Source organism: Citrus sinensis, chromosome 9 (genome assembly GCF_022201045.2).
Source record: "Citrus sinensis cultivar Valencia sweet orange chromosome 9, DVS_A1.0, whole genome shotgun sequence".
In the NCBI taxonomy this organism is placed as follows: Eukaryota; Viridiplantae; Streptophyta; class Magnoliopsida; order Sapindales; family Rutaceae; genus Citrus; species Citrus sinensis.
Window position 1 is genome coordinate 33,765,939 of NC_068564.1, and position 22,705 is coordinate 33,788,643.

The 22,705-nt window shown below is 34.5% G+C and overlaps 2 protein-coding genes across 3 annotated transcripts; both read right to left on the reverse strand.

Annotated features, from left to right (window-relative positions):
• Nucleotides 1-1,829: 1,829 nt before the first annotated feature.
• On the reverse strand, nucleotides 1,830-8,359 carry LOC102621098 (leucine-rich repeat receptor-like protein kinase TDR). Of its 2 annotated transcripts, XM_052433230.1 has the most exons (3): nucleotides 7,602-8,359; nucleotides 2,768-5,266; nucleotides 1,830-2,408 (listed from the first exon to the last, which is right to left on the reverse strand). In XM_052433230.1, exons 2-3 carry the CDS (start codon nucleotides 5,076-5,078, stop codon nucleotides 2,101-2,103), a joined length of 2,619 nt encoding a protein of 872 aa, XP_052289190.1. In that variant the 5' UTR covers nucleotides 5,079-5,266; nucleotides 7,602-8,359; the 3' UTR covers nucleotides 1,830-2,100. The 2 variants fall into 2 exon arrangements, with proteins under 2 accessions (XP_052289190.1, XP_006473956.2); XM_006473893.4 differs by lacking the exon at nucleotides 7,602-8,359 and having other exon boundaries at nucleotides 2,768-6,506.
• A 378-nt stretch (nucleotides 8,360-8,737) lies between these two features.
• Nucleotides 8,738-21,816, reverse strand: LOC102620805 (protein ENHANCED DISEASE RESISTANCE 2-like). The gene is made up of 22 exons (XM_006473892.4): nucleotides 21,425-21,816; nucleotides 20,783-20,857; nucleotides 20,499-20,552; nucleotides 19,912-19,977; nucleotides 19,567-19,625; nucleotides 18,996-19,072; nucleotides 18,174-18,299; nucleotides 17,627-17,661; nucleotides 17,142-17,242; nucleotides 16,968-17,063; nucleotides 16,400-16,464; nucleotides 15,899-15,970; nucleotides 14,607-14,777; nucleotides 14,058-14,263; nucleotides 13,831-13,897; nucleotides 13,121-13,296; nucleotides 12,381-12,482; nucleotides 11,289-11,336; nucleotides 10,513-10,656; nucleotides 10,318-10,413; nucleotides 9,860-9,961; nucleotides 8,738-9,138 (listed from the first exon to the last, which is right to left on the reverse strand). The coding sequence occupies exons 1-22, from the start codon at nucleotides 21,692-21,694 to the stop codon at nucleotides 9,046-9,048; spliced, it is 2,301 nt and encodes a 766-aa protein (XP_006473955.2). The 5' UTR covers nucleotides 21,695-21,816; the 3' UTR covers nucleotides 8,738-9,045.
• Nucleotides 21,817-22,705: the final 889 nt, after the last annotated feature.

Below are 22,705 nucleotides of genomic sequence, written 5' to 3' on the forward strand. Positions count from 1 at the left end.
CCTCTATATTATCACTAATGGTGCATTTGGTATTATTTTTTAATGATATTTTTCTTTTTGTATTAAAATAAAAGAATAATTAGTTTTTACTGAATTTGGAAATGCCTTGTGGAGAAGAATTTAATGAAAGAGTTTGATTGGAGTCCACTAAAATATATTAGGATCACACTACGTTACGTTAAACATAATGTACACATATTCACAACAACAGTAATAGATCACATCCTGTTGCTGTTGCTATGAGTGTGTATACGTTACGTTTAACGTAACATAGCACAGGCCAATATATTAATATATTCTTAAAAATAAAAATGTTAAATCAAATCAAGTGATATGTTTTATTCTATTTATAATTATAAAACAGCAAAAAATGCAGGTTGAAATACCAACTATATTTTTAATATTTGCGGATACACTCGCTCGTGTATTGTAATGTAACACGTGAGGAATCGGGGTTCTATTGGAATATGTATGTGTTGGTGACCATCGACAAATGCTTTAGGACATGTAGATATCAAAGACATGCTCTATGGAACATGCAAATAGATACATTCATCTGAGTCCACCTTCACAGCTCTTGACTTGTTCTGCTTGTGCTTTCCAATTTCCATGTCTTTCTTCTTCTTCTTCTAATGTGTTGGCTTGGTGTTTTAGATTATAGATAAAGTATGAATGGGGCCAGCCCACTCCCTTCTCAGGCCCTTCTTTTCTTGCTTTGTCCCACTTTCATTTTCAATTTTGCTAATCTGTACTGGTATCTGTTGATGACTAATTTCTAAGTCTAAATAATCTAATCTCTGTAAATTCATAAACTAATTTATCTAATAATTTTACATAAATTAAATTTTTATAATTTTGATACTGAAAGTATCATTACAAATATTAAAAATTGAAATAAGTTGTGGAAATTAATGTTTATTCTACTATGTTAGTAATTAGCATGGTTTACATTTTTAAGGTTGTCATGCTTCATTAATTGGCTCCATGAAGCATTAATCGCAGCACATACAAGTATACTCTCGTATTAAAAGTACACTTTTAATCATTTAAGGTTCTCCGAATACTAAAGACAATGATACTTTAGATAGGAAAAAGATCTCAACTATTTTAACTACTTTTGTCTAATAACTTACAATTTAGTAAAAAATAATAATAATAACAATTAATCTTGAGGTTTAGGATTTAAATTTGACTCATGTTAAAAGGGATGTAGCACATGTAATTTATTTATTTATTTATTTAGCATACCTAATCTTAACGTTTAGGTATATATAGATATAGATAAAGCTACTTGAAAACTCGGGTCCGACGTATCATTTGACATACCTACTAATTATCCACACATTCAGTAAAAATATCATAATGAAATCTCATATTTTGAAACATGTCTAAAAGAGAACATCTCGAAACATTTATTAGGAGAACTCACAATGTGTAAAAATAATTAATGGCAAAGTCTCAGGAGATGTATGTGCGTACTGGATAAATCATACAGCATTGATGATCCATCTGAACTGAGGGGTAGACCACAAACAATTTCAGAAACCAGACCAGCACATCTCTTGTAGCTATGGCTCCATTTGTTCTACCTTTTTGGCGGCTCTGCTATGAGCCTATGAAACTTAAACTGCCGGAGTGTTTAGTGGAACTTGAAAGTTGCGGCATCATAAAAACCAAACGCAGCCTAAATGCAGGTTGACATATTCAGTTTGTTTGGTTCTTTGTGTACTCAGGCAAAATGAGGCGCGCCGTTTTGTCTCTTGAAGACCTGAATTGATACTCAATTGCGCTAACCATCAAGAACTTCGAACATGAAATCAACCAACCAAGATCCAACGGCCTTAGACAAGTTATTTTGCTTTCAGCGATTCCTTGTTATAATAATTAAATTTCTTATTTAGCAAGATGCTTAAAGAATACAGAAAACATATTGATTACTATATTTATATTACAGTAAACCACGTCTAATAATTATAACAAAACCAAGCTACCAACCCAAGTAAATATAACAGGCCACTCTTATATATGTCAACTACTTGTTATATATCTATTCACGCCTTTAAACAAAAGCTTTTCACCGTACTTGATTCAGCAGTAGTGCTATTTTCCATGTGGCTTCAACCCAGATAACAGCTTCAAAGCTTCTTCCATGGATGGTCGATCCGATGGCGTACTCCTGGTGCAGAGAAGAGCAACATCAAGAACCAACTTGATCTCATCCTGCAATGAACTGGAAGAACCAACTTCATTCTCATTATACATTTCTCCCAAAAGTCCATCTATTGGCTTGTTTTGTAAGCTACTTCCCGCATTTGTCAGCCTACCATTAGTCAAGATTTCGAGAATGATCTCTCCAAATCCATAAACATCCATGTACATTTCCTCTTTCATGGCATTGTAGAATTCACCTGTTCAAAGTTTTCATATATTAAACTATAAGCACTGCTTCTTGATAAAGATGCTAGAATGAAAGTCTTTTCAACTACAGCTATCTTTCACCGACTCTATAAGAAAAATCAACTCATTTTGATTTTGAGTTGCAAAGCATTACAATAATACTACTACTGGTTGCAGGGAACTTAATTTCACTATTAAGAATCTTTATGAAGTATATTACAGTTTTTCTCAGATATTCTGTAGACTTGAGGTATCAATAACTTTTGCTTAAAAGTTTGACTTGTTTGTTTCACATTGGAAAATATACTAGGCATGAACCTAAAAAGCTTGTTATGTACACAACAGAAAAGAAAGTAAACAGTAAACATACCTGATTCTGTCCAGGCAATTTTGGCTGGAAATGAACCATCGGCCAATTGTGTCAGATATTTGAATCCAAATTCTGCCAAATGAGGTTCCATATTTTCATCGAAAACTATGTTACTTGCCTTCAAATCTCCATGTGGAATTGCAGGATAGCAGTCATGGTGAAGGAAACATAGACCCCTAGCAACTCCAAGTACAATTTTGTATTTGGCCGCCCAGTCCCTCTTCGTTCTGATCTTTTCAGACAAATTTCCATTAGGCAAGTAATCGTATAACAGATAAGCCTGATGCCTGTTGTAGCAAAAACCAAGCAATCTGATCAAATTCTTGTGCCTTACAGTGCCTATTCGTGTTATAAATTCTGACACTATTTTAATTCTCGTTGCTCCCCATTCAATCTTTTTCACTGAAACTGTAATACCCGTGGGCAGAACTGCTTTGCAACCTGCAGCTGATTGTGGACGCGCTGCTTCCTCGCATTCTGTAGAATTGAAGCTCCTCAAGACATCGTTTGCTGTGAACTGAGGGAGTCCGAGAAATGAGATCATTTTCCAATGGCCTTTGCCTCCTCTTCTGAAGAAAAATATCCCCAGAAGTGCTGCTGCAATGAACGTGACTATTCCTGCACAAAGCAGCAGAACAAATTTAAGCTTCCCTGTGCCTTTACCCAAGATAGCCACTGAGGCATGACATGGCTGCAGAGGAGCTCCACAGAGTTTCGGATTCCCAGCATATGCACTGCTACCCATCAATCTTAATACCTTTCCTGAGGGAATGGAACCTGATATATCGTTGAAAGATACATTTAGGACTGTCAAGCTTGAAGAACTGCCGAACTTTGCTGGTATTTGACCACTCAAACTATTATGTGACAGGTCTAGGACACCTAAAACAGGAAGCCTTGCCAGCACTTCAGGTATAGAACCAATCAACTTGTTGTTTGCTAAATCTATCCTCTCAAGTTCCACGCAATTGGAAACACTTTCCGGGATAGTTCCTGATAAATTATTCATATGCGACTCAATGACAGAAATGGATTTGCAGGATTTGAATGGAGGGAGGTTGCCTGTGATATTACAAGCTGAAGCTGAAAAGTTTTGGAGACTGGGCAAAGACCAAGTTTGTGCTGGGATCATGCCTCCTAGCTTTGGATTATTAGACACGTTAAAGTATTCAAGCTTGGAAGCTTGATTTATATCTGTGGGAATCCCACCTGTGAATCCGTTCCTAGACAAGTCTATGTAATTAATATCAGGAAGTTGGCTGAATTTCAAAGGGATTTCACCTGAGAATGAATTATCTTCAAGTCGAAGTCGAACAAGGGATGAACAATTGGAGAGTGATGGAGAAAGACTACCTGTAAAATTATTTGAAAACAGGATCAACTTGAACAGCACACCTCCTGAACAAATATCTGGTGGAATGCTGCCATTGAAATTGTTTGTAGAAACATCAACCCATCTAAGCTTTGAGTTTCTACCCAAGTTTTCTGGAAGTGAACCAGAGAAGTAATTGTTCCATATGAACAGAATTTCTAGTGAAGGCAGTTGAACTAAGCTTTCAGGCACTGTGCCACTCATTTCATTGTACATAAGACTCAGAAGTCTAAGATTCTTCAAGTCCGCAAAACTCTCAGGAATAGGCCCAGAAAGTCTGTTATCAGAAAGATCCAAGCTTTTGAGAGTTGTAACTCTGCTGAACTCCCATGGAACCTGTCCTGCTAGCTGGTTTCTGAAGAGAAAAAGTGACTCAAGCTTGGTGAGATTAGAGAGCTCTTTTGGTATTGAACCCGAGAGATTTGCACCAGCAATATCAAGATACTGAACTTCACTCATGTTCCCCAATTGCCATGGAATATTTCCTTGGTAAAAGTTGTAGCCAATTTCCATGTGAGTCACAGTTTTGAGCATTCCAAGCTCCGCTGGTATTTGATCATTGAGCAAGTTTCCTGCTAAGTGAAGAAACTCCAGGCTCTTGAAAGAACCAAACTGAGATGGGATTGGTCCACTGAAGTAACTTCCAGCTAGATTGAGAACTTTGAGATGTTCAAGCTGAGAAATTTCAGCTGGCACTGAACCTGAAAAGCTGTTACTGAAAGCATCAAGAACAAGAAGGTTTCTAAGACTCTGAATCCCTCCGGGAAAATGGCCAGAAAAATTGTTTCTGCTGATATCCAAGCTAATTAAACTGGTGAGATTGAAGATTTCAACAGGGAACTGCCCAGAGAAAGAGTTGTGACTGAGATTGAGATCAACAAGTTCATTGAAAAATATACTGAGTGGCTTCCCAGGTAACGCACCGGAAAGGCCCTTCATTGACAGGTTTATGCCAACTACAATGGTGTTGTTCTTGTTGCATTTGACACCACTCCAAGAACATGCATATATTTTCCCCGCCGGGTTCACTCCAGGAGGCACAAACCAATCATGTAAGCTGTTGAAATCATCAACCAGCTCAGATTTTAAGCTAAGAAGTGCTTCTGAATATGGGTCATTAGCAGAAACTGCTGGCACAAACACAAGCCAGATGAAAAGATTCAAGTACAGGCAATGAAAAATCTCCATTGGAACTAGCAGCAGGAGATGGACAAACAAATTGCTGAAATATGTTTTTGCATTTGTTTACGAGTAAATACTCGCATTCGTGTTGTTTTGTTGGGTCAGTGGAGTGGTGCATGGGAAATAGAGAAAGGGTGTGATTAAAAGAAGGAATGATGTTTAGCGATTAGATGATATATGAGAATATTATTTTGGTTGCTTTTGGGGGCAAGGGGGGACCCTTAGGCTCATTTTATATTTGACTGCTGTTGGCCACTAGGGTATGTTACCTCTAACTTTTATTCTCTTGTGGCATCTTTTTTTTTTTTTTTTCCTCCTTTTCCTTCTTCTTTTTCGCTAGACAGAACCCTGTAGTAGGTAATCTCTAATTTGAAAATGGATTTAAACGCAAAGTAGGGTCAGTACTTGAGATAATCCACAGCCATATCTATGTGATTCTAATAGATTTGTAACGGGATTTCATGCATGATTTTATTTAAAGCAAATTGCAGAATGATTAACGAAGCTAATGATTATTTTTATGCGCAACGAGAGCTAAGGTTGATTCTTTGCTTATTAGGTAATTAATTGCCATGACAGCTGCTTTCAACTATTTCTTTTCGCATATACGATCCCCAATAATAATGATTGTATTATGTGTAACTATTTTAGACAGCAAGTAAAGAATGAGAAAAGCAATCTCTCTTTTTTTTTCCCCCTTTTTTTTGAATGGTAAAAGCAATCCCATTAATACAAGTGAAAATGATTAGTGGTGATATGGGTTCATATAATTTTTAAGATATCATCACCTTTGTTTTTTTTGTTTTTTTGGTTTTCAGAATCATTTTTTGGTTTTCAGAATCATACATACTTTCTCACTTGATTTTAATTGAACACTGTTGTTCATAGTATTAGGGGTACCATTTTTTGTTAAATTATTGTATGGCAATGTATGCAGACAACAGTACATCTTTTTCAAGATGTTTAAAACGACAGAAGCAAGTGCAGAGAAGCTAGTGAGTAAAGACAATAGTACTGATAAAAGCTCTACTTTTTCTTCATGATTCATGATCATCAGTTAATGAATAGTATATATATAAGGAAAATGTAACCCTCCTTGACATCTGTGTCCTTTTCTTGCTTTGGTTTGTGATCCAAATCATGCATTCCCACAATCCTTTAAACCATTTTTTTGTTCAAGAAAATCTTTACAAAAAAATGAAAGGAAAACGCTCGCTTACTTGGACAAAAAAGGGTTTGTCATTGATATTATGAAATATGAAAGAGTTCAGGCAGTTATTAGAATATTATACATTTTCAAACCAAAAAAATTCATAAATAACCTATTGCTTTCAAAAGAAAAAAGAAGATTCAATCATTTTTTTTTAGAATTATATTTTATTCAGATACTCTCATAACTCCAAAGAAATTTTGGGGTCTGCATTATTTATTAAATTTTCGTGATTTTCATTATGTGTGTTGGCCACATTTATTATCGAAAACAGTGAAAGCGTCATTAAAGGTTTTGGCATCACAAGAAAGAAAGTGGTGCGTCGCAGCACTTTCACAGCGAGCCCGTGATGAAATTATTCGGCTGGGAGGTTCCCATTTTCCAACTTGTGTGTTATATAATTAGGTTTCCATTGCTGGCAGCTGAAAGAGAGGCCTTCTTTTGTTCTTACATTACTACTGAATTATGTTCATTAGTCTACACAAAAACTTCAATTTTGCTTCAATATTAAAGAGGAGGTTAGTTTAAAAGAGAAAAAGAAAACGACAATCTAATACACCAATCAAACCAATTAGATGAACCTTTTGATAAACAAATCCATCCAGTCCATATTATCAAAACTCGTTAATTTTTATTATTTTAAACCTCAGACATCAAACGAACAACTGAAATCATATACTCTAAACTACTCTTGATGGATTAAAACTTCTCATGAAACGAATAAGCCTCAAGCAAAAATAGCCAAAACAGGAAAAAGAGATGAACCATATGCACATTCTCATTATCACAACTTTGGTTCCTGAGAAATTCCTCCCAAGAAGAGAGATAGGTTTGAAAAAGACATTGCACCGACTCTGTGGCCGTGTGTGCTGGGAAAGAACACGCCTTTTTAGGAAAAAAGAAAGATTTATCACTATAATTGGATTCCCATTAGAGTCAAAAAATCACAAAGCTTATGCATATATATATGATTTGACATCTTAATCTAATCATATGTGATCAACAGAAAAAGGAAAAGAAAAAAAAAATAAAAAAGACGATTACATATATTTGTTTAATGGAAAGCTTACAGTAATTGAGAGTCTCTCCTTTCTCCAGTGTAGGCCAACCCTGTGACTGTGACTGTGACTGTGAGTCTGTGACTGTGAGAAGGAAAGACAATTAATTTAACTGCGATCAATTGATTTTGAAATCTAAAGGGGATCAACAAAGGGTAATTTGAGGAGGAGACGAAAGAAGAAGGGAACATCTAGTCAAACATTGGTGGTGGGCGGTGAAACTAATGAGCCAAAAGCCACAAGAAAAAAAAACATTCTGCAAACAAGAGCATCAATCATTCACAAAGGCATAAAGTATGCATAAAGGCTCAACCAAGTGGGTTGGCGTTAGCATGCGATAGCCGATTTGAGGGACACCTTATCCTTTCAACAGCAAGAAATAAAATTCTTCTCACATTTCCGTTTCTTTCATTTGTTTGATTTTAAGACGGGGCATTGACTAAGCTACATCACTATTAACAAAAATTGTTTATGCTGGAGCTTAAACTTCCGAATAACACATAATTATGAAATTAGCTATAAGAAGGAAAAGCGCGCAGCAATGAAGGCAGGCGAGAACGACTTGAACACTATGAACCAACACTCAATCAGGAGGAACAAAATCATTGTATTATAGAAAACAAGAAGCCTGGCACTTGTCACTTCAAGAATTGCTTCATAGATTCCATGAACGATTCTAACAGATGAATTCAGTTCAAGGAAGTTTGCTGAATGAAATATACCGAGAAGTCATCGATACCATAACTCACCTTAATTCTACTCATTCAAAGTGGACGAACTTATATTTATAGCAAATCATTTTGTAACAGCACCACGAGATGTGTTCTCACAAACTGTTTTAAAATATACACTAGCAGACGCTTTCACCAAAATTAATAATAACAGTACTAATAATATAATGTATATACAGCCAGCCGCATTCTCCGAAAATCACACTGTAAATTTCAATTTCCAGTCTTCAATTTACATAGTAGTTTATAGAAAGAAACATTACAGAGTCTGCACATCAGCAAACAAGCCCCTATGCCTTCTACTCTGTTAAATAGAAGATTTGAGCGATAATGATTCGTTTGCCGATTTACTACATCTTCATCGACTTTTTATCTCAGAACCTACCTGCCAAGGCTAGGAACACACACACAACTGGAGACCAAATACAAGGAGATTCCATAAGATTTCTAGGAAAAGACAATTTACATTGTGGATCGAATCTTAATCAACATTCTTCAATGATCCATCCAAGATGTGACAAAGCAACATCCTTCACATTACTTTTTGCAAAAAAGTAATGTGTAACTCTGATCAATGTACAGTAAAGCTGTTTATTCACAGAACTAAAATTTGCAACTCAGATCCGTATATGGGAAGCAAATGTACACTAGGCCAATCATCAGCAAAATAGGAGTACAGTTAAGGTTATAACAATGCTGTGTTGAACAAGTATTTGAAAGAATCCTCAAACCTCCAATGGTACGGCAGCATCAAGCCTCACACGATTCAGTTGAACAGTCCCAAGTATATACTCAGGTAGTTCTTCCTCCTCCTTTGCCTGCAAATAAGCAGTTATTAACATCAAATTTTGCAAGTATGAAGAGCGTCATGGTTTACAACTAAAAGAATCCAACTCAGGTGAATCAAATCATACAAAAATCAGAATCTGCAGTCATGATTAAAAAAAATTAAATGAAAGAGATTAGCTCCCACAAAGAGCTTTATGTAATAAGTGAAGTAACCTGTAAGGTTGTTTGAATCTGTTTCTTATTTTTCATTTCTCTCCTTAGGCTCATTGCAGATCTTCAAAATTAACTATAAAAGAATCTAGAGACGCTCTCGCTATACATCACTGCTAGCTTTGTGAGTCTAAAAGATCTTAATTATCTACTGTTAACAAAATTTTTATGGAGTAAAAGAAATACAAGAAAACTACCAGAATACAGCAATTGCTTCAAACAACAGAGATTGAAAAGCAACAAGTGGTACAAAAGTACACATACTAAATGCAACACTGCTCCATAGGAAACACTAGCCTAATTTACTAAATATTTTTTAATATTATTAGCAATCTAAGCCTCCGTCAAAGACATAGCAGCGAATGATTTTATCTTATCACAAAGAATACAAAAAGTGAATAAATATAAACCTCCATGGAAATTGAAAGTCGAAGTTCCACTAAAAGTTAATTAGCATTCACATTCTGTAAGTCCACCTTGAATTTGAGCACAAGACCATACAGAATAACTCTCCAACAATTACTAAAACAAAGCACATACCTCTATTAAAATTGCTAGATCGACAACTAGGCTTGTTACATATCCAAGGACAAGGCCAATGACACTCCTGGCCACAGATGATGATCCAATATCCACATCAATCTGAAAAAGAGAAGTTTCAAGATAGTTCACAAAATACCAGTTGCAATCAGCATAACTAATAAGAATTCACCACCAGTTTGAATTATCAGATATCTTGATCTAAAACTATGCTGAAAATTCACTCATCAGAGCATAGAAAAAAAAGAAAAAGAGATTATAAATGGAAGGAAGATTAGAAGCAAGGCAGTGAACATGCATTTCAAGTTCCATGAAAACACAATAGCATTAATGATCTCTTTCCATTTGCCATTTCTAAAAGGTCAAGCCCCAACATCTTACATACTAAAAAATTGGAATAGTGACACTAGCATACGTAAATAACAGTAGGAAAACCAGATATTGCCACGAATAATTACCTCCAGGAAATTATCTTGTCTAAGGTATCTGCAGGTTACAGCCTTTCCCAATAGGCATGCTTTTGTTCCAACTGCACGCTTAACCATCCAATATCCCTGAAACCATCAGAAAATAATGCTCTACTCAATACCATTAAGGCAAAGCAGACAAAAGCCACCAATTTTACAGGATGTTTATACTTCAGCACTTCATACCTCAGCAATGCTTGGGATCAGTTTAAATCTTGCATCACGAAACATGTCAGTCCCATCCACAAACTTACCCAACAAGGAATTTTTATTCACAGGCCTTTCAGACGCATAGTAGAGGACCAAACTATAGTTAGGTTTTCCTGGAACCTGAAACAGAAAAAAATAATAATAATAAATAAATATAGTTTTTAAAAGGCTGCAATATCACAAAAACCCAAAAATAATTATAATGATCATATGCTAGAATCCCAAAATGTATCCCAAATGATGTGGCATTCATCAAGTGGTTGGTGAAATAATGTAATCAATTGACCTGGAACTTCTAAAAAATTGTCAACCATTTGAGGAGTGACACATCACATGCAACCACATCATTTGGGATAAAATTTTAGAATGTCTATCATCACTCCTAATAAAAATATAGTTGCAGAACCAGTAATTAAAATATTTAGAGTTTACATTTTCCCTTGCAATGGTTCAACTACTTAAATTTTATTCAATCCTTTCCCCTTAATATTCCATTATTCCTCTATTCAGGCTTTTGAACCACAATGTCTTTGAAATAATATCAGCAAATCCTTTGAGAAATCATATTTCAGCAGATCAATTGCTGAAGTTTTTCATGTTAACTTTAAGTACAGGGGAACTTAAAAGATAAAAATCAACTTTTTTCTTTTTTTGAGAAGTGTATGCCACATCTCCAAGCAAATCCATGATAATGTATGTAACTGTAGATATAAGCCATGGGAAACAAGATTAAAAGAAATTCATATGCATACCTGAAGATTAATGACCAGGATGAATGGAAGCTTTTTCCCGGCTTCAGACTGGAATGGAGAAAAATGCAGTTATATTAGTATAAGGCACTAAGGTCTCTTTCTTTCATACCACCAGGAAGCCTAGTACTTTCTTTTTTGGTGACTAAACTAGGAAAAGTATAGAACAATTATTAAATTCCAAAATATTGTGAGCAGCAAAGCTCAAACATTGTCAGATCATGCTTTTGAAGTCTAAAGAAATGCATTTTGTCTCAAATTGCAAATCATTTTGTCAGCCACTACTTGATTTTTTAGAAGCGTCATTGATATAATTTCTCTATGCCAAAGACACAGGTGGTTTAGAAACCAAGAGAACCAGAAAACTCAACATCATAGCAGCATCAAGATGAGAACATGCAATCCAGTTATCACAGGCAAAGCAACTATCAACTATTACAATTGGCAATCAAGTGAAGTTGCAAAGAATCATTTTTCCTGCCCTTAAAACAAGTTCTAAAATGAGCATGGAAAGAAAGAAGTCACTTATCTAACTCATGTTTCTGGCCAATGACACTTCCAATCCACTCAAATATAAGAAAATAGGGATAAAAAACGGACACAGCAAAAATAGATTTGAGTGAATGTTATGATTTTTTTTTAATTCAAGTCAAACTAGCTAAAGTCAACACAGATTTTAACCTTGCTTTACTTAATTGGCACATTTTTCCAAACATATAAATTCTACTCACAACACAACCTACAATTGTAAAAGTAGCAAGCACATACCTCAAAAAGCTGAATCCTATGGACACAATTATATAATAATCACTATTTCAAGGATGATAACCTCGAAATAATATAGTGAAGGTTTTGAAAAAAACATTGCTATCCATAATAACACTATGAATATTGAATCAAGGAAACATAAAAAATATCAAGTAATCGCAAAAGAACTAATAAGAAAACACACACTGTAATGTTAATGAAAGATTTTTTTTAAAAAAAATAGTATTTAAAAGAAGTACTTGTGGTACTAATATATTAAATGAGGTTTTGTGTCACAATTTTGCCGAGCTGATACAAACAGAAAGTGGAAACAAAAATATAATTTACCTGAACGAGACACTTGGGATGCAATGCAACCCTATCTGCAGCTTTATCAACTTTAAACCAATCAACTGCGATGAGCTTGAGCAAGGGATCTCCACCCATTACCTGATGAGAAATTAAACAAATCACTTAACCAACATTCGGCAGAAATAATATGAAGATGATATTCTAAACAAGATCAAAATAAAGAAAAAAAGGCAACTGCCAGATTTCTATTGGAAGCAGTACTGACAAAGTTGTCCCCAGTAAACTCAAAATGAGTAACATCCTCAATCAAATAACCTAATTTTTTCAAAAACAAAGTATTCTATGAAGTGCAACGTTTATGAGCTTTTTACCCCAATACTTGTCACAACAGAGACTACCTGAGCAACACATTCACTGGGATACAGAACATTATGAGAGCATATGTGTTGCTAGTCTGGAAATATTATGCCACAAGTCACAAAAAAATTAATTGACTATGATGTGGAAACATAACAAGGCAGATTTGATTGTTACTTTGCACATGTCCAAAACTTAAGAGTTGAACAATAATTGGCAAAGTCAAGATATAACTATGACTATAGAAAAATACAAGCCTAACGAGCAGTACTAAAAATATAAGCAGATCCCAAAACTGCTTATGCATTAACATAACAATGAAAATGATAGAATCCTTCTTCACATATGAGAAGATAGGGAACAGAATAGATAGGGACAACAAAAAGCGGCCAGTGATTTAGAAGGGATGCAAAAACCACCTTGGCATTATCTTTTAGGTAAGTCTTTCCTCTGATCATAAACCCCTTGCCACCAGGAGAAGTCCAACAATTTGAGTCAGTTTCATCCTTTGCCTTGTGCAGGGAACCGCGGAACTGGCTTGGATCAATAGTGATCGGAGGCACACTACAATCAAACTCTTTATTTGCATCGGGAACTGCATCCAGGACTTCATATTTTAGTACTGAGTATTTAACAATGAGGGCCAAAAAAAAAAGAATAAATAGATGCACAAAAACAGGAAGAAAATAAACATTGATACTTGTTCTTAAGACAATAGATAAATCACAAATATGTTAACAGCAAATAGTTATATATACATAACACAATATGCTAAAACAAAAAATTGATGCATCAGAAAATAATTAACATTAATAATTAGCAATTAAAAAAAGTGAAACAAAATATGAGCAAAATAATATTTCGTTGATAATATACAAAAGGGGTAGCTCAGAGTTTTAAAGAGCTCGATTACCAAAGTTTCTTTAAACACAAGCATCAACTGTTCTAAAGCAGTATGTTTGTTACCATGGAAAAGGTAGTAGAATCTTGACCGTCATGTCCAACTTTTAAGTAAATGGAGCGGTGAAATTACCAATGTAAGGCAAATAGAATCTAAAAGACTTCTGGATTCTGATGATAACAAATAGACCATTGCATATTCTCAAACAAAATTTTATAAACAGAGGACCTGAAGTTCGCTTCAAAGCTAAGCTTGCGATTGCCCATGAGACATTCTTCAGCTTCACTTTCTTGTCCTGAAGTAGATGAGACGTAAGTATCAATTCTAGACCTCTTTAACAGTATGGATTCATGAAAATGATTTAGATTTGATCATAAGTCACACTTTTGACCTTCTCTAAACCTTTCAGACTGAACTTAATCTCTAATGAGAAGTAGGGGGTAAAAATAAAAAACCTTCTTATCAGGGTCATTACTATCATCACTATCTTCATCTTCTGAAGATGATGAGTCAGCAGCAATGGCATCGTAAAACTGTTCCTGCACTTCTACATCCTCATAATAACCATTGGAAGATGAAACATCTGAAAATTTTGAATGGACAACCACAGTTGCGGATTCATTTTTGAGTGCTGGATTTGCTCCAATATATTCCTTTAAACCTGAATAATGATGAACAAGGAAATGTAACTGGCACTGGAATAATCACATCATAAACAATTTCTGTAACACAACTTTACTGGTTTCAAGATTCAGATTGTTTTTTTATCATACATTTTGAAAACAGAAGTTAGTTTGAGCAAAATAATCTACGTTAGCAGACCACTAAAGGTAGTTCTTTCAGCTGATAAAGACTTGAACATATGTCATGATGTGGAAAAGTCACTTTTTCCTACACAGAACATATACCTTATTTGTTCAATAAACATATGCTTGAGGTCTTAAAGCCACTTAAAACTCTAAGATTGTGGATCAGCAAAGAAACAATTAATCAGATCTCCAAACCTGCCACTTGGCTTAGTAAAGCAAAATGGGTAGTCTTTTCGAACTTTGTGCTGCTGTTCTTCTTCCATCTACACCAGCCAGACGAATGTATCTCCAACATTTGTGTCACAAGACACTTAGCCCCGTTCGAACCCATTGGCAAGTTTAAACTTCTAATCTCCCAAGTTGATGCTGCAGTTCATGTAAATTATATGAAAACAAAAGAGTAAGAATTGAGTTAATGATGGCCAACTTTCTCAATTTGTCGGATCTTGTAATGATGTAGATACAATTTAATCACTGAAAGTATGTGAAACTAAAAAGATTATAAATTAGTAATACAATCAACAGTGATCAGTGGAAACAAGAATAAAAAGTTCATGTGACCAATGAATATTAAAAAGAAATTAGCAAAGCAGTGATATTTTGTATATTGAACATTTAAATATTATAACTGGTATTATAGAGAAGTATATTTTCAGCATTTGAGCTGTGAACTAAAAATGCACATATAGATTTCAAAAGAAGCATGATTTATGAAAAAAAAAAATCAAAATTCAGCTCATACATTGCAAGAGAGTGTGTGTGTGTGTGTACCACTTGAAATCATACGAAAAGATAAAATACCATGCGCTATACAAGCCTAACACAAAATGAATTGGTTACGCATAAAATCACCTAGTCTAAAGGGGAAAACTTATTTTACCAGGAAGTACGTGTAAAATCAAGCGCTTATATAGATACTTTCCACTCCTTTCAACAGCACCCAGAAACTGTTTAAATAACTCATTTAATGCTAGGTTTCCATCCAAACACTTTGAACACAAAACTCAATGTCAGGTTAAACAACAAGGGATGGCTTATAGATTGACCGCATCATTGAATTATTATGTGGCAGCATCATTTTTCAGATGTAAGCTAAGTCAAGTGCCCATCACTAATAAAAAGTATAATATTATAACTAATAGATCTAAACATTTGCTCAGATACATTTAGTAGTGGATTAGGATGCGGTGAATGAGGGGTCAGGACGAAGAAAGAAAATGAAGTAAAGAAGTAACATGAAAAGGGCTACATAGATAATAAACCATAATACCCCACCTAATTCTTCGTTCGTAACTCAAGAAACAAACATAAACCCTGTATGCTTAATCAGAAAGTGTTAAATTGACTAGCAGCTAACAAACATAAAAAATATACTTCCTCCAATATCAATTGAAGCAACAAAAGAAGCAGGTATATCATTAGAGTTGTACAAAAATAAAGAATGATTAAGATATCTTATTTGTTCTCTGATAATGAAAATCACTTACGGTTAATTTTTGTGCGTCGATACCCAGATTTTGGGGGCCGTTTCTTGTGTACAGCTGGAAACTGCAAGATTGCTGCATCCAAAAATTATATCAGTGCCAAGTACAGAAGCAAGTGTGTTAAATTTATTGTAATAAACTTCACTTTGCAAATTCAACATGTTATGCACCAAACCATCTCTAAAAAAGAAAAATTAACCACTAAACAACTCTCAAATAGAAAATACTAACAAAATTCTGAAAAATAATAAGATGAATCTGGCAGTCTAGGATATCACATATAACTGTTGTTCATAAGTTTGCAGATTATAACCAATTATCCAAGCATATGACTGTCACCACTATTATACAATAATATCTATTTCAGCTTCAGTCGTAATAATGGATTTTAAATGTTTTGAGGTAAGGTACCTGCTTACGAGGCTGGCATGATACATGCATAGCATCTAAGCTAATTATATGAAGCAACTCTAGTAAACTAGATATGATCATTGTAGTTCTTACTATATGTTCCATCTTGTCCACGAAACCATTGCCTAGAGAAGACAAAATCTCTCTTGGACTGCCACCTGCAAAAAATATCATATAACAAACGGATCTTAGAGCATCATATAGAGGAAAAACAACAAAAATGATAATACATCCAAAATTGTAAACACCACAACCTTTGGATGTTGTTGACTAGAAATTCATTCCATCACAGCACAAACTACCTGAGTTAGGCTGCCCTAAAGGGTTTTGAACCTCCAACCTCTGTGATGAAAATTGAGACTAGAGTTTGGAGGATAGGGTGCAGGATCAGAATTGTATGACAAAAAACACTAATGCATTGGGACCAACGAATTGAAAAACTAATTAGTAGGCTCTTTTTGTTAAAATATCCTATGACAGGAAGCTTATCTCTTGTTCATCCTTTCCCTAGTACAGTACACAATAGTCAATAGGCACAAAGTATTCAAATGGAAAACATAGTTTACCAAACTCTAAACATTAATTGGGAAACCAATACAACCAAAAGAATCATGTAACTAAAAGCAAACGAAAAACTAGTAGTCCTGTTTAACAACATTACCGAGTAAGGTATTTTGGGTCATATGTCCCGTAAACAACATCATAATGTCCATCATAAGAATCTACCAGCTCCAAGTCACCTGTCAACATATCCCACCTGTGAAGATAATTATTAGAGAGATTGAAGTTGCACAACCACATTAAAGAACTCCAGAACAAAAGTTAAGCAACTTACTCGTATCTTTGGTGACGTTCAAGGTTTAAAACTACCTCAAAAACAGTGTCTGCACTTGCATCAATGACACCAACAGCCTTCACAAGAACACCTCTACCACTCTATAATGAGTTAAAAGTAATCAAGGGAGCACTTCAGGTCATTTATCAAAGAAACAAATCCGTATAACTACAGTTCTATCAGAAGCAATACCATGACACTAAATAACAATCAGAAAGAAAAGAAGGCTATGTGTCAAAGATTGCATTAATAGACTGTAAAAATTAGTATTCCAGTAAGCTTTAAAAAATAAATATAAAAATAAAAAATCTTCAAATATGCTTATCATATTTACAAATCTGTTAACTTCACGAGTTATCTTAACACTTCTATTTTTTCTGGATAATAATCATATAACCAAAACTATTGCTAATAAAATTGGTTGCAAAGATGGTGCAAACATGCAAGCAATGAAGGCAAAGAGATCATGACATAATGATGAATACCTTAGAATCAGCAACATCCTCAAAAATTCTAACACCTGAAACCAAAGAGAGAGAGAGAGTCTCAGGCAGAAAGAAGATATAGATTTCCTCCATTTAAATTAAATTCTAGAAACAATTACTTTATATGTCAAAAGAACCAGAAAAAAAACTTAATACAAATGAAACAAGTCCTTAAATTTTATTTAAGTTTTCATGGTTTCTATTAATCAGCCTGAGTATAAACGAAGCTTAATTCCTACAAGCTTAAGCACCTCAATGTGGTTTAGGGCTCTCACAGAAGTTTGAGAATGGCATAAAAGAATTTGGGATAGAAATTAACTTTGAGACGACAGTGCTACGAGTAAAATAAAAGTAATATATCTAGAAATCAACTAATATTTATCATATTAAGCTTAAAACTGAAAATGATGTTATTCTGAGCAAAATAAAAGTAATATATCTAGAAACTACACACACACAGTGCTACGAGTAAATCACATATGAAGCTAGAAAAAGTTATGCCATAATGGTCTTTCTAGTAAATATAAAAAGGTTAAAAGAAAAGTACCATTTAGTGTACGAACACACTTCCATTCATGTGCTTCAATAGCATCTCCAATGTCCCCTTCAAAGAAGCCCTCTCCCCTGACAGAACCACCCAAATCTGAAGATTGCCTCAAAAGTGTTTCAGGACCTGTGACCATTAAAAAGAATGAAAAAAACAAGAAAATAAAAAAAGAAATGAACCCAATGCATAATATATTGAGTCCACCAACAAACATTCATGAAAATACATTGAATCCTGTAAAAAAAAAAAAAAAATTGAAATGCATTAATCAACATCACATGCAAAACTTCAACATTTTAATCTCAATGGGATACCCTAAATAGAAGTTGCCAAATTGCATTAAACATTTTTGGTTGGACAAAAAGGTGCCTAACATTCAAAAACTCCAAAGATATAAAGTTTTGTCACAGTGAATTGCAAATGGTAGGTCATGATCTGATGACTGCATTGTCTCCCAACCACTAATAAATTGACAAAGTACAGGCTCCCCAAGTAGTATGTCTAGAACATTACCTGAAGAGATAAATATTAATACCATTACTTAAATCTTAAGAATAAAGCATAGCATCTGTTGTGACAGAATATCATTACACTTCATTTTTAAGAACTCATACGACATGCATAGGGCATACCCACTACTTTTCCTGTAAGTACTCCAAAAGTGCACAATGACCACCACATGTGGTAATTCAGTATAATGAGTTAAAAACAAACGATATGTTTGCCATCATACGACAAAAGATCTGATTTCAAGTGAACCTCACAGAAAATCCGATGCAGCTGCCCCAAAAAAAAATAATGATACATGAGCAACCACCTCACCATGCCCAATTCTTATGAGCTTTCTCAGTCCATGAGCATACCGCCTCACTCTAGGTCGATGTCCATCCAGATTTATCCTGCCACAGTAAAACAAGAGAATACAACTAACTAAGGTCTTCAATAACATTATATAACAAATATAGAGCAAACACAGAATACCAGAACACTCATCGCAACATGAGATACAGCATGAAACCCCTGTATCCTATAGCAAGTCAAGAATTATACTTGCTTTCAACCAGACATATCGACAGGGCTACATAATGATTCAGCTATATATTCAAGTTATACTCAACAGAATGCAATTTCAATTTTTGGTCTGCTGGAGGTCCGTTGGGCCTTTGGCCTACAGCCCCGAAATTGCCTCTCACATCCCATGAAGTGAACCAGTAAATACTACCAACCAAAAATGTCCGAATAGAAGTTTGCCCTTAATCCTCACCATTGTGGTTGAAAAATCCTATTAACCAATCCCCCCGAACCATGGTTAAACATGACAGCTACTTTTTTTTTTTTTTTAGACCAAAAAACATGAAAGCTACTTTAAGATCACAAAAAACAGCAAGCATACTCAGTCTCCATGTTCAATTTGTTTCTGGCGCTGCCTCCTCTTGAAAGCTCCACTTCAGCCTGCAATAGAAAGAAAAAAGTTGTTCTGATTTCTATGACACGATAATTTTTCAACAAAACCATTATCTCATCTCTGTTTTATCCAGAACAATGTTTCTACCTTGTCACAAGATCCATGAAAAGGTTCAATTGTAAGAAAAAATAGCAAGGGGTGGATGCATGGAAAGGACTTGACACAATCAAAGTCAGACATGATAATGATAACCTTTTGGGAAAGCAAGAGACCCAGCATTTTACATGACTTCCACTGCATTAATCACAACAGTCTAACTGATTTCATTTATACCTGCTGCTTGGCCTGATCAAATGCCTCCATCCATTTCCGGGCTTCTCCCGCTGTGGCACAAGCAATCTTGAACGTAAAACATTCAGTTAGTTGGGAGGCATTTTGGCATCGAAGAATATAAAATCAAAAACTTTATTAGATAGAAAACTGACTCAGGATCATAAAAGTAAGTTAGAAGTGTGAAGTTAAGCATTTTTTCTTTTTTTGATTTTAACTTGGCAAAATTAAAAAGGAATGTAGCATACTGCTAATTTCACGAATGTTATTTACTATCTGTTTCCCACCTTAAAATAGTTTTGTTTGCAAACATAGGTTCCCAATGGAGGGAAATAAATTGCATTTACTTCCTTTAGTTGATTTACTTAATAGTTATGTTGAAATATTCCCAAGTCCTAAGGGTAGAAGAAATTTGAACCACGCTAGAAGGTGCCACACAATTCCAAGTAGAAGCAAACGAACTTTAAAATTCTCCTATATATATATATATATAGGCATTGAAAAAATATCTTGTGTCAAGACGTCAAGAGTATAATATATGTCAGTATCTAGCAATATTGCAAACTACAATATGAGGAACTTCAACTTACTTCTCCTTTTTTTGACTCGTCCAATCGGTTATAAAGCCGCATAACATAAACATCCTACAAAAAGATGACAAATAGCATAAATAATTAGCTTCTTTCATCTTCTTGAGCTATTCAGAAAACCACAGAAAAATATGATCCAAAGGGTTCCCATGAAGCAGATCAACTTAAAGAGAAAGAAATGCTCAAAAATATGAAAAATGTAGAACATGATGTGCAATAAGAAAAAGCAAACTTAAAAACTTACTTCCTAATAAAATAAACATATAGAATTTACAAGATCTTACCCCATGATTAAACCTCCGACGCCCAAGCTCCTCCACCATAAGTGTGGGCCCTATGACACCCCTCCTAATGGGTTTCTGGACCATTTAAAAAAAAAAAGAGCATAATAAATACAAGCAATTGTGGAAATTCTCTAAACTGCTTATTTTAAGTGTAATCCACATAACTCAATAAATAAAATCAAGGAAAGCTATACTTCCGTACGGTACAAAACAAAATTGCCAAGCAAAAATCATGTTATGTGAGTAAAACCCAATTGCTCTATAACATACATGAACCAGAGATGGCAAGAAAAAAGCATTCAGCACAACACAATAAAATCATATGCAACATGTTCTATCATACAGGATCAAATAATTTCATCAAGTTGCACGTAAAGAAACCACTATTATATTGCCTTGAGCCTCAAACGGACCATACATATAACATCATAACTATAAAAGTTAAAAAATATCTCAGAAGAATAAGCACACAACCACATTCACCCAATGTAATTTTGTTTTTTTTTCAGACACTAGTCATAAAATAATGCATTGTTCTCATTTTCATCTTACTGTCCATTCTGATCATTGGAAATCTTATTCAAGGACAAAAAATACACAATTCAATGCAAAATATCATTTAAAGAACTCAAAGAAACGTACAATGCCGGGATTTTCATGAGGATCACGCTTATACATCTCGACATATTTGCCTCTAATGAACAAAAACCGAAGATGGCAATACTCATGCCCGATTGAATTTGTGCCCATATGATAAACCCACCCAAAATACTCAAAATACCCTTTTTCTTTATCTCCCACATTCCGTCCTCCGCCAACACCACCATCGTGGCGGCTGTTGCCTCCGCCACTGCTGGTGTCGGACCCAGATCCCTCGCTGCCCAACTTCTTTACCGACGACGTCGTTTCCATCTCTCTCTCTCTCTCTCTCTACCCTCTCTGTCTGTTTTGCTGAAGCTTTCAATCTATCTTCACATTCGCTGGTTGATTCGAGAGAAAGACAGAGGGAGAGAGTTTGCCAACAATCGACGGAGCGCGACATGTGAGAGATATTTGTAATCTGGTAATAGCATCGTGGTCCCTTATTTTTGTAAATATCACGAATAAGTACATAATTATTAATATTTTCACTTCAGTCCCCTATCAGTAGAGCTGGTAAAATTTTACACGATATGAATATGACACGAATAAATGGGTATGAGTCGTTAAATTTGACATGATTATTAACTAGGTCGGGTCTAGGTCTATATGATTTTTTCTTACATCAGATTAGAGTTAAAATTCTTGATCCATTTACCTTATCAATGACTATATTGTATTTTATATTCTAAGTTAATTTGTATGTTCTTACCATCAAAACTCAAATATTACATATGATTTTCTCTTTTATTTTTTATTTTTTTAAGGATGAACATATATGCAATGTTTCATTTATAAATTTCATTTAGATACAAAACTTCAATAGTATAATTATGTAAAATATTAGTCGCTATTTATATTTTATAATATCGACATATAATATTATCTACATATATATAATTAAAACTTCAATAGGGTAAATGTTTAATATTTTAGTAGATATGTACATTTTATAATATCGATTAATTTTATATATATGTGCGCGGGCATGAATTTAATGTAAATTTTGTTAAATATATAGATATTAAGCGAGTTATTGAGTAACTTATTTATTCTTCATGTCAGGTTAGAGTGTTAATATTTTGACAAAATTATTAAATGGATTGTGTTTGGATCAACCTAAAATTAACACAACATGAATATGATCCGATAACTCACTTTACTAGCTTTACCTAGTAGGGCACATGTCTATTTGTTCTTAAGTAATAATAATTAATAAAACAACCGTTGCCTAAGTATTATCTTAAATAATGTGAAACCATCGCTTAAGTGATAAGATATTTT

Coding starts and splice junctions, on each gene's coding strand:
- LOC102621098 (XM_006473893.4), bottom strand. CDS start 5,327: ATGGAGATTTTTCATTGCCTGTACTTGAATCTTTTCATCTGGCTTGTG. Junction 2,409..2,767: donor AATTGCCTGGACAGAATCAG/GTATGTTTACTG, acceptor AACTTTGAACAG/GTGAATTCTACAATGCCATG.
- LOC102620805 (XM_006473892.4), bottom strand. CDS start 21,694: ATGGAAACGACGTCGTCGGTAAAGAAGTTGGGCAGCGAGGGATCTGGG. Junction 20,553..20,782: donor GTCGGAGGTTTAATCATGGG/GTAAGATCTTGT, acceptor ATCTTTTTGTAG/GATGTTTATGTTATGCGGCT. Junction 11,337..12,380: donor ATCCCAAGTGTCTCGTTCAG/GTAAATTATATT, acceptor TCTCCATTCCAG/TCTGAAGCCGGGAAAAAGCT.